The 12,236-nt window shown below is 44.9% G+C and overlaps 1 protein-coding gene across 1 annotated transcript in view; it reads left to right on the top strand.

The window, feature by feature from the left end:
* Positions 1-2,646: 2,646 nt before the first annotated feature.
* LOC121578768 (collagen alpha-1(VII) chain-like) overlaps positions 2,647-12,236 on the top strand; it is a 109,193-nt gene continuing 99,603 nt past the window's right edge. The window contains exon 1 of the mRNA XM_041893153.1: positions 2,647-2,763. Coding sequence (XP_041749087.1) covers positions 2,647-2,763 — 117 coding nt within the window. The remainder of the gene's footprint in view (positions 2,764-12,236) is intronic.

Consider the following 12,236-nt stretch of genomic DNA (forward strand, 5'->3'; position numbering starts at 1 on the left):
GTTTTTTGTCTCCTGAGTGAGTTTTCGAGACTTACTATCCCGTGTTACTGTGATCCTTCGGTTACCATTTCTCAGTAAAGTATTGTGTTTATCCTTAACCACTGATTCCTCGTCTGGTCTCTTCTCTGCTCCTGGGTCCAACCTCACCATGTCACAAGCAGGCAACAAAGCAGTGGTGCCTGACAAATATCCACTATCCACAACGGAGGAGCTGACAACACACTTCCATGGCTCCCGCGTCTTCTGCAAGCATGACCTTCGACAGAGCTACATGCAGGTTCCTCTTTATCCGGAGAGCAGGAACTTAACAGCCTTCCTCACCCACACTGGACTGTATTGCTACAAGGGCATGGCTTTTGGTCTGAGCTCAGCACCAAGTTGCTTTCAGAAGATCATGACCACCGTCCTCGCCGGCTGCCCTGGTGTTGCGGTCTACCTGGGTGACATTGTGGTGCATGGGCCAGACGCTGCCACTCACAATGAGCGCCTTGAGGTGTTCACCAGCCTCAACTGCCATCACCTCACACTGAACACTGACAAGTGTGAGTTCTCAGCATCAGCCATAGACTTTGTGGGGTTCCGCGTGTCATCCACTGGCATCTCTCCGCTGCAGTCGAATGTGGATGCCATCCTTGAAGTGCCCATCACCTAATCAGCTGCACAGTTGGCATCGCTCCTGGGCATGACCGCCTACTACATGCGGTTTCTACCAGAATACTCCATCATCATGTCACTGCTGGGACAGTTTCTTAAGCTGGATGCTCCTAGGGACTGGACTCCGGCCTGTCAGTCAGCGATTGAGGAGCTAAAACATCACCTCACCACGCTGCTGACCTGCGACGCCTCAGCAGTGGCTATGGGGGCTGTCCTGTCTCAGCTGCATGATGATGTGGAAAAGCCCATAGTTTCGCCTCTCGCACCCTCAGTCCGACAGAGCAAAAGTACTCTCGCTTGCATCTGGGCTTGTGAGCGGTGGCGTCTACCTTTAAGGTCACTGAGAACAGACTATCAAGCCTGACAGCCCTGATGTCCACCGTTGGGAGGGGACACAGGCCCCTACGTCTGCATAGGTGGTCAGATCGCCTACATCTGTGTAGTGGGCAGTAATATTTGATATGTGTATATACAGTATATTATATATACACATCACATGTGACTCGTAATAAGACGAAGCAATTAGCCTATTCAAATGTTTATCTGATTCGATAAAGATAATTAAAATATACAAGCAAGCATTTGGCAATGAGTTGACATTGACTAGCAAGAATTGGTCTGAGAATTGTCTATATTCACATACAAAGGCATAATGCTTAAGTTACAAAGCATTAACAAGCATTACAAAGCATACTTCTAGGCATATAGATCTTAAGGTTAACTTAGAGATGGCTATCAGGCCAGAGGCCTAGAGGCCTAGAAGCCTATGAAATTAGAATTGATCATACAACCTTCCTCCATGGACTGGATACAGGATAAGAGCGAGAACAAAGGCATTTAATTCCATTTATAACATCTGAAGGTGTAACCTTTCAACCCAAAACCAACCACCATTGACCAATAAAATGATACCAAGTTTACAGAGTAACCTGACCAACAAGGCCCAATCTCCACAAGGTGTCACAGCATTTAGAGGCTTCTGTGGGGGATGAGACCAATGTAAATAAGACAGAATTCCTGAGGACAATAAAAACTCTTTGAATAGAGTAATTTAGAGTTACCCCTGTACAGATACAAGTAACCACATAGATAATACATCCATATAGATAGCATCAGAGTTATCCTCAGTGAACAAGTTTCAGATAGAATAATCCTATATTATCCATGTTTGGTATCTACCACTAATTCAATAGTCAGTCCTCTGGATACTGTAACAGAGAGATACATTTGGCTGACTAGTCCATGGGCATTGTCCTTTGTGCTTATATAAATTAGAGCAGAGCCTACAACAGTACGATTTCCAAGTACAGTTCACTCCCATCACCACACACAGCTCACCTACTCAGATGGTGACAGATGGTGAAGAGGAGTTGGTGCATCTCGTCTACTCTCCTCTACAGAACTCAAGGACGCTTCGGCTGCAGAACCATCATTTGGCACACTCACTGAGTACATCAGGAACGGATGGCCTTCCCGTGTCCCACCAGAACTGGAGTCGTTTTCACGTGTGAAAAACTTTCTTGTTGGGGTGATGCCTGCATCGCACGCGGCCACTGTGCAGTGATCCCTTCGTCAGGTCCTGCATGCAATGCCTCATCAGCGGGAAGACCCACCTGCCCCTCCCCCTCTACAGCCCCTGGACTGGCCATCTGGGCCTTGGGAGCACCTACAGCTCGATGTCTGTGGGGAGCTACACAACGTCCCACACCATCAAAGGTGCTGTATGACCTTCACTCTAAATGGCCCGAAGTCATCCCAATGGGCACATGTCACAGTGGAGGCCATAGTCAACTTCCTGGACCAGCTCTTCACTCGCTGGGGTCTGCCCCAGGCTATTACCACGGACAATGGACCTCAGTTCCTGTAGAACCACTTCACCTCTTACCTTGCAGTCAAAGGTGTCATCCACATCCGTACTACTTTCTACCGCCTGCAGGCGAACAGGGTGTCGAAAGATTTAATCAATCCCTCAAAAATTGACTCTGCGCGGACATGGCAGAAGATTGCTCTCTGGGGACTGCACTCTCTCAGACCCCCTCACCAGACTCCGCCCACCAAGGGCACTGCCACCTCACCCACCAGGCGGACCTTCAGTGCGGAAGGATCAGCGTGACATGAAGCAGACGTTCGACAAGAAGCACAGGGCTCAGCCACCAATCATCATGGTGTCTGACTGGGTCACAGCCTATCAACACACATCGGGCCAACAAACTAAGCACCGCTGGTCCTCTTTAAAGTCAGATCAGTTGTCAACTGGGCCCAGTGACATTTCAACTGGCAGATGGATCTCGTTGGCACGCCAGCTGTCTACGCAAGGTTCCTGCACACCCAACATGGCCACTGCTCCAGTGTTTTGAAATCAGTAGAATACCCGGTGGAAGCAGAGTATGATAGCTAAGGAGATGGAGAAAATTCTGGCGTTTGATTGCAAATATGTGGAGGGAGTCAAAAAGAGAACACACGGATGGCTATTGCATAAAACACCTGTCTCCGGATTACATCTTCAAACTAAGGTCAACCATGGCATCGGTGACAGAGAGAGAGAAGCGGTCATCCATGTATACGGGTAAGAGAGTATAGCTAGCTACATTTTCAGATATTATAAGTTTCTAATTTTGTCAAAAAGTTGTTTTCATTGCAAGTTAAAGAGTACTGTTGGCTAGCTAGCTAATGTTAGCTGGCTGGCTCGCTAGCTAACGTTACGTGTATGATCTGTGTAGTAATATTATTTGTATCTCAGAGCCATTTGCATTGCTAGTTATAGCCTAAAAAACTGAGGATGGATCAACAACATTGTAGTTACTCCACAATATTAATATAAATGACAGAGTGAAAAGAAGGAAGCATGTACAGAATACAAATAGTCCAAAACACGCATCCTGTTTGCAATAAGGCACTAAAGTAAAACTGCAAAACGTGGCAAAGAAATTAACTTTATGTCCTGAATACAACGTTTTATGTATGGGGCAAATCCAACACAACACATCACTGAGTACCACTCTTCATAATTTCAAGCATGGTGGTGGCTGCATCATGTTATGGGAGCACCACATGCTCTCACCACTGGTGTCCCCCAGGGCTCAGTTCTAGGCCCTCTCCTATTCTCCCTATACACCAAGTCACTTGGCTCTGTCATATCCTCACATGGCCTCTCCTATCATTGCTACGCAGACGACACACAACTAATCTTCTCCTTTCCCCCTTCTGATAACCAGGTGGCGAATCGCATCTCTGCATGTCTGGCAGACATATCAGTATGGATGACGGATCACCACCTCAAGCTGAACCTTGGCAAGACGGAGCTGCTCTTCCTCCCGGGGAAGGACTGCCCGTTCCATGATCTCGCCATCACGGTTGACAACTCCATTGTGTCCTCCTCCCAGAGTGCGAAGAGCCTTGGCGTGACCCTGGAATAACACCCTGTCGTTCTCCGCTAACATCAAGGCGGTGACCCGATCCTGCAGGTTCATGCTCTACAACATTCGGAGAGTACGACCCTGCCTTACACAGGAAGCGGCACAGGTCCTAATCCAGGCACTTGTCATCTCCCGTCTGGATTACTGCAACTCGCTGTTGGCTGGGCTCCCTGCCTGTGCCATTAAACCCCTACAACTCATCCAGAATGCCGCAGCCCGTCTGGTGTTCAACCTTCCCAAGTTCTCTCACGTCACCCCGCTCCTCCGCACACTCCACTGGCTTCCAGTTGAAGCTCGCATCTGTTACAAGACCATGGTGCTTGCCTATGGAGCTGTGAGGGGATCGGCACCTCTGTACCTTCTGGATCTGATCAGTCCCTACATCCAAACGAGGGCATTGCGTTCATCCACCTCTGGCCTGCTGGCTCCCTTCCTCTGCGGAAGCATAGTTCCCGCTCAGCCCAGTCAAAACTGTTCGCTGCTCTGGCACCCCAATGGTGGAACAAGCTCCCTCACGACGCCAGGACAGCGGAGTCACTCACCACCTTCCGGAGACATTTGAAACCCCACCTCTTTAAGGAATACCTGGGATAGGATAAAGTAATCCTTCTACCCCCCCTAAAAAAATAAAAAATAAAAAATAAAAATAAATAAATTAAAAAAATAATAAAAAAATGTGATTGTAAAGTGGTTATCCCACTGGCTATAGGGTGATTGCACCTATTTGTAAGTCGCTCTGGATAAGAGCGTCTGCTAAATGACGTAAATGTAAATGTAATGTAAATGTAAATGGGTATGCTTGTCATCGGCAAGGACTAGGGAGTTTTTTAGGATACAAATAATCAAAATAGAGCTAAGCACAGGCAAAATCCTCTGCTTTCCACCAGACCATGGGACACAAATTCACCTTTCAGCAGGACAATAACCTAAAGCACAAGGCCAAATGTACACTAAAGTTGCTTACCAAGACGACATTGAATGTTCCTGAGTGGCCTAGTTAGAGCTTGAAAATCTTTGGTGAGTCTTGAAAATAGCTTGTTAGCAATGATCAACAACCAACTTGACAGAGCTTGAAGAATTTAAAAAAGAATAATGTGCAAATATTGTACAATTCAGGTGTGCAAAGCTCTTAGAGACGTACCCAGAAAGACTCACAGCTGTAATCACTGCCAAAGGTGATTCTAACATGTATTGACTTAGGGGTATGAAGACTTATTCGATATTTCTGTAATTTAATACGTTTGCTAACATTTCTAAAAACATGTTTTCACTTTGTCACATGGGGTATATAATACATTTTGAATTCAGGCTGTAACACAACAAAATGTGGAATAAGTCATGGGGTATGAATACTTTCTGAAAGCACTGTAAATCAGTCAAGGATATTCGTTTTGTAACACAATTTGGTACACATGTTGCAAACACTGTCAAGACTTAACATATACAATAATATTCATATCGACCACACGGTGGTGCTATAACGGGCATATATGTACCTGACGAAGGGGTGAGGTTGTGTTTCTCTAAGCGGGAGGTAAGCTTAAACCATGCATTGTCGAGTAAAGCTTAAACCATGCATTTAGATTGTAGGTAGGTATTGTAGTTAGGTATTGTAGGTAGTTTATCTAGGTAGTTATTGTAGGTAAGTATTGTATTCAGCTGAGCCCAGTGAAGCACGAGGCTAGCTAACCCACTACCTGGACCAATAAAGCTATCTAGCTAGCAGGTAGCTACTGGTAACTTTTATCCAACTGTGGATAGTTGTTTCCAATGTTATTTCACGCTTAAGAGTACCTGTAATTATGCTAGCTAGCTACCTACCATTCAGCTGTTTTTCTAACCTCATTATCTGAAGCGTTAACGTTAGGTAGTTAGTAGCTACTGTACTCGAAATGTAGCTAGCTTGTTGCTACCTGGATAGCTAACTAAACAACAGCTGGAACAACCTAGCTGTAATGTTTGGATACGCTTTCTCTCCGTTGGGACAGACGCGAACTGGCTAAATCGATTCAGCTTTACATTTACATTTACATTTTAGTCATTTAGCAGACGCTCTTATCCAGAGCGACTTACAGTTAGTGAGTGCATACATTATTTTATTTTTCATACTGGCCCCCCATGGGAAATGAACCCACAACCCTGGCGTTGCAAACGCCATGCTCTGCATCTCTGCCGGCCATTCCCTCCCCTACCCTGGACGACGCTGGGCCAATTATGCGCCGCCTCATGGGTCTCCCGGTCGCGGCCGGCTACGACAGAGCCTGGATTCGAACCAGGATCTCTAGTGGCACAGCTAGCACTGCGATGCAGTGCCTTAGACCACTGCGTCACTCGGGAGGCTTTACACTTAACTAGCTAACAGTAGCTACTAAGGGTAAGTTATAACCTACATTTATTTTTATTTTATTTTTACATACTGGTAACCAGAGTCATTCAAAAGGAATTCAAGACATGGGTGACGTTAGCTTGGCTCTCTCTGTGTTTCCTACAGTGGGACAGAGAGTAATGGCTAGCTAATATGCGAACTATTCTAGGTAGCTAACTAACTGGCTGAATAAGTTGACAACGTACTCACTCAAACTGTCAAAACTAACCCAAAACTTTACACAACGTTAAACACGGACACGAATGATCTGTTTGGCGTGTTAACACACTATTGGTAGTTTGTTGTAACCGAGTATTGGTGCTAAACCGTGTTATTGGAAGCTAGCATGCTAGTTAGCTATGGCGTCATAGGATACGGTGCCCTGGGCAGTTTTCACGGAAGAATATCAAGTTAGCTAGCTGAATAAACTAAGTTAGAGTCTATTCCTAGAAAACATTAAACCGCTGTAGTTTACAACAATTATATTTTCTAAAGTGGAAGTTGGGAGAGTTATATTTGAGTGTTTCAGTGAAACGTAAGTGAGGGAGGCCCCGCTCTCTCTCTTTCCCAGATGTTTAGTTAATTTCATTCCGATCTCCTTTGCATTATTGTAGCCTTTTCTGTAGCCTGTCAACTATGTGTCTGTCTATCCCTGTTCTCTCCTCTCTGCACAGGCCATACAAACGCTTCACACCGCGTGGCTGCTGCCACTCTAATCTGGTGGTCCCTGCGCGCCTGACCCACGTGGAGTTCCAGGTCTCCGGTAGCCTCTGGAACTGCCGTTCTGCGGCCAACAAGGCACAGTTCATCTCAGCCTATGCTACCCTCCAGTCCCTCGACTTCTTGGCGCTGACGGAAACATGGATTACCACAGAAAACAATGCTACTCCTACTGCTCTTTCCTCGTCTGATCATGTGTTCTCGCATACCCCAAGAGCATCTGGTCAGTGCGGCGGTGGCACAGGAATCCTCATCTCTCCCAAGTGGACATTCTCTCTTTTCCCCCTGACCCATCTGTTTATCTCCTCATTTGAATTCCATGCTGTCTCAGTCACTACCCCATTCAAGCTTAACATCCTTATCATTTATCACCCTCCAAGTTCCCTTGGAGAGTTCATCAATGAGCTTGACGCCTTGATAAATTCCTTTCCTGAGGATGGCTCACCCCTCACAGTTCTGGGTGACTTTAACCTCCCTAAATCAGCCTTTGACTCATTTATCTTTGCCTCCTTCTTTCCACTCCTTTCCTCTTTTGACCTCACCCACTCACCGTCCCGCCCTACTCACAAGGCAGGCAATACGCTTTACCTCATCTTTACTAGATGCTGTACTTCTACTAATCTCACTGCAACTCCCCTCCAAGTCTCCGACCACTACTTTGTATCATTTTCTCTCTCGCTCTCCTCCAACACTACTCACTCTGCCCCTACTCAGATGGTAATGTGCCGTCGCAACCTTCGCTCTCTCTCTCCCGCTACTCTCTCCTCTTCCATCCTATCATCTCTTCCCTCTGCTAAATCCTTCTCCCTCCGATCTCCTGATTCTGCCTCCTCAACCCTCCTCTCCTCCCTTTCTGCATCTTTTGACTCTCTATGTCCCCTATCCTCCCGGCTGGCTCGGTCCTCCCCTCCTGCTCCGTGGCTTGACGACTCATTGCGAGCTCACAGAACAGGGCTCCGGGCAGCCGAGCGGAAATGGAGGAAAACTAGACTCCCTGCGGACCTGTAATCTTTTCACTCCCTCCTCTCTACATTCTCTTCCTCCATTTCTGCTGCTAAAGCCACCTTCTACCACTCTAAATTTCAAGCCTCTGCCTCTAACCCTAGGAAGCTCTTTGCCACCTTCTCCTCCCTGCTGAATCCTCCTCCCCCTCCCTCCTCCCTCTCTGTGGATGACTTCATCAACCATTTTGAAAAGAAGGTTGACGACATCCAATCCTCATTTATTGGCCTCCCGAGTGGTGCAGTGGTCTAAGGCAGTGCTTCGCAGTGCTAGCTGTGCCACTAGAGATCCTGGTTCGAATCCAGACTCTGTCGTAGCCGGCCGTGACCGGGTGACCCATGGGGAGGCGCACAATTGGCCCAGTGTCGTCCAGGGTAGGGGAGGGAATGGCCGGCAGGGATGTAGCTCAGTTGGTAGAGCAGGATTGTGGGTTCGATTCCCACGGGGGGTATAAAAAATATATATATAATGTATACACTCACTAACTGTAAGTCGCTCTGGATAAGAGCGTCTGCTAAATGACGTTAAATGTAAATTAAGTCAAATGACACCGCTGGTCCTGCTCACACTGCTCTACCCTATGCTTTGACTTCTTTCTCCCCTCTCTCTCCAGATGAAATCTTGCGACCTGTGACGGCCGGCCGCCCAACAACCTGCCCGCTTGACCCTATCCCCTCCTCTCTTCTCCAGACCATTTCCGGAGACCTTCTCCCTTACCTCACCTCGCTCATCAACTCATCCTTGACCGCTGGCCATGTCCCTTCCGTCTTCAAGAGAGCGAGAGTTGCACCCCTCCTCAAAAAACCTACACTCGATCCCTCCGATGTCAACAACTACAGACCAGTATCCCTTCTTTCTTTTCTCTCCAAAACTCTTGAGCGTGCCGTCTCTAGCCAACTCTGTCTCCTTACCACGTGCTCTCACCACTGGTGTCCCCCAGGGCTCAGTTCTAGGCCCTCTCCTATTCTCTCTATACACCAAGTCACTTGGCTCTGTCATATTCTCACATGGTCTCTCCTATCATTGCTACGCAGACGACACACAATTAATTTTCTCCTTTCCCCCTTCTGATAACCAAATGGCGAATCGCATCTCTGCATGTCTGGCTGACATATCAGTGTGGATGTCGGATCACCACCTCAAGCTGAACCTTGGCAAGACGGAGCTGCTCTTCCTCCCGGGGAAGGACTGCCCGCTCCATGATCTCGCCATCACGGTTGACAACTCCATTGGGTCCTCCTACAAGAGTGCAAAGAACCTTGGCATGACCCTGGACAACACCCTGTCGTTCTCCGCTAACATCAAAGCGGTGACCCGTTCCTGCAGGTTCATGCTCTACAACATTCGCAGAGTACGATCCTACCTTACACAGAAAGCGGCACAGGTCCTAATCCAGGCACTTGTCATCTCCCGTCTGGATTACTGCAACTCGCTGTTGGCTGGGCACCCTGCCTGTGCCATTAAACCCCTACAACTTATCCAGAACGCTGCAGCCCGTCTGGTGTTCAACCTTCCCAAGTTCTCTCATGTCACCCCGCTCCTCCGCAGTACCCAATTGTCATACTTGAGTAAAGTGAAAGTCACCCAGTAAAAAACCCTTTGAGTAAAAGTCTAAAAGTATGTAGTTTTAAATATACTTAAGTATCAAATGTAAATGTAATTGCTAAAATATATTTAAGTATCAAAAACTAAAAGTAAAACTATAAATCATAAAAATTCCTTATATTAAGCAAACCAGGCGCCACAATTTTCTAGTTTATTTTATTTTATTTACGGATAGCCAGGGGCACACTCCAACACTCAGACATAATTTACAAACAAAGCATTTGTGTTTGGTGAGTCCGCCAGATCAGAGGCAGTAGGAATGACCAGGGATGTATTTGGTATTTTATTAGGATCCCCATTAGCTTTTGCGAAAGCCGCAGCTACTCTACCTGGGGTCAACACAGAACATGAAAGATTACATAATACAGAACATTAATAGACAAGAACAGCTCAAGGACAGAACTACATACATTTCAAAACGGAACACATAGCCTATATATCAATAAATATATACTAAGTATCTAGGTCAAACAGGGGAGAGGTGTTGTGCCATGAGGTGTTGCTTTATCTGTTTTTTAAAACCAGGTTTGTGGTTCATTTGAGCAATATGAGATGGAAGGGAGTTCCATGCAATAATGGCTCTATATAATACTGTATGTTTTCTTGAATTTACAATCTAAGGTAACACCAAGTAATTTTGTCTCCTCAACTTGTTTAACAGCCACATCATTCATTACCAGATTCAGCTGAGGTCTAGAGCTTAGGGAATGATTTGTACCAAATACAATGCTCTTAGTTTTAGAGATGTTCAGGACCAGTTTATTACTGGCCACCCATTCCAAAACTGACTGCAACTCCTTGTTACGGGTTTCAGTGACTTTATTAGCTGTGGTTGCTGACATGTATATGGTTGAATCATCAGCATACATGGACACACAGGCTTTGTTTAATGCCAGTGGCATGTCATTGGTAAACATAGAAAAAAGTGGAGGGCCTAGAGAACTGCCCTGTGGCACACCACACCCTACATGTTTGACATTAGAGAAGCTTCCATTAAAGAAAACATTCAGTTCTATTAGAAATAGGTTGAAAAAACATAAAATATAAGTTCTCAACAACAGGTTATGATCAATAATATCAAAGGCTGCACTAAAATCTAACAGTACAGCTCCCACAATCTTCTTATTATCAATTTCTTTCAACTAATCATCAGTCATTGTTGTCAGTGCAGTACATGTTAAGTGCCCTTCTCTATAAGCATGCTGAAAGTCTGTTGTCAATTTGTTTACAGAGAAATGGCATTGTATTTGGTCAAACACCATTTTTTCCAACAGTTTGCTAAGAGCTGGCAGCAAGCTGATTGGTCTGCTGTTAGAACCAGTAAAGGCCACTTTACCACTCTTGGGTAGAGGAGTGACTTTGGCTTCCCACCAGGCCTGAGGACAAACACCTTCCTCTAGACTCAGATTAAAGATATTACAGATAGGAGTGGCCATAGAGTCAGCTACCATCCTCAGTAGCCTTCCAAGTTGTCAATGGCAAGAGGTTTGTCCCACACTACCTTTAAAAATTCAAACTTACATTACAATGCTTTTCTTTCATTATTTGTTTTATGAATGAATACAATTGCTCACTGTTTACCCACTTTGCCAATTAAGTAATCATTAAAATAATTGGCAACATAAAATGGTTTTGTAATGAATAAGCCATCTGATTCAATGAAAGATGGAGTTGAATTTGTCTTTCTGCCCATAATTTCATTTAAAAGTACGCCAAAGTTTTTTTCCCATCATTCTTTATATAATTGAACTTGGCTTCGTATTACAGTTTCATCTTCTTTTTGTTAAGTCTAGCCACATAATTTCTCAATTTGCAGTAAGTCGGCCAGTCAGATGTGCAGTCAGTCTTATTAACCACTCCCTTTGCCCCATCTCTTTCAACCAGACAGTTTTTCAATTCCTCATCAATCCATGGAGCCTTAACAGTTCTAACAGTCAGTTTATTGAGATAGCCTATATGAAATACACCACTAAAAGCTTGATTTTGATTAATTTGAAGGACCTAGGACATATATTTTTGTTTTTTACTCCTTTCTTGCTATTCTACATAGTTTAACAATACTCGTGACATCTTTTAGGTAGGCTATTTAATAATAATAATAATAATAATAATAATAATAATAAATAAATAAATAACTAAATAATAATGGATAAGGAAAATAAAGTCTAGACCCGATTTCCACAAATGTTTTTCCGCTATCAAATATGTTTTATTATTAGAAGTTATATGAACCCTCAATTGAATTATACATTATTCTCTTTTACAGAAAGTGAATAGATCAATTGATAGTGACAGAGTCACACATTGTAGAAGATGACTTCCCAATTAAAGTACATTTTTTGGACTTGACTTTAGAAGGTCGTAGCTCAGCTTCTGAATGTCATAGAGACAAACCAAAGATATTCCCATGTGCATTGGCGTTGCATCTTCCTCTGGCATTTTACCAATTGTTTTTTTAATGTATATATTTTTTT

Source organism: Coregonus clupeaformis, chromosome 12, assembly GCF_020615455.1.
Source record: "Coregonus clupeaformis isolate EN_2021a chromosome 12, ASM2061545v1, whole genome shotgun sequence".
Classification (NCBI taxonomy): domain Eukaryota; kingdom Metazoa; phylum Chordata; class Actinopteri; order Salmoniformes; family Salmonidae; genus Coregonus; species Coregonus clupeaformis.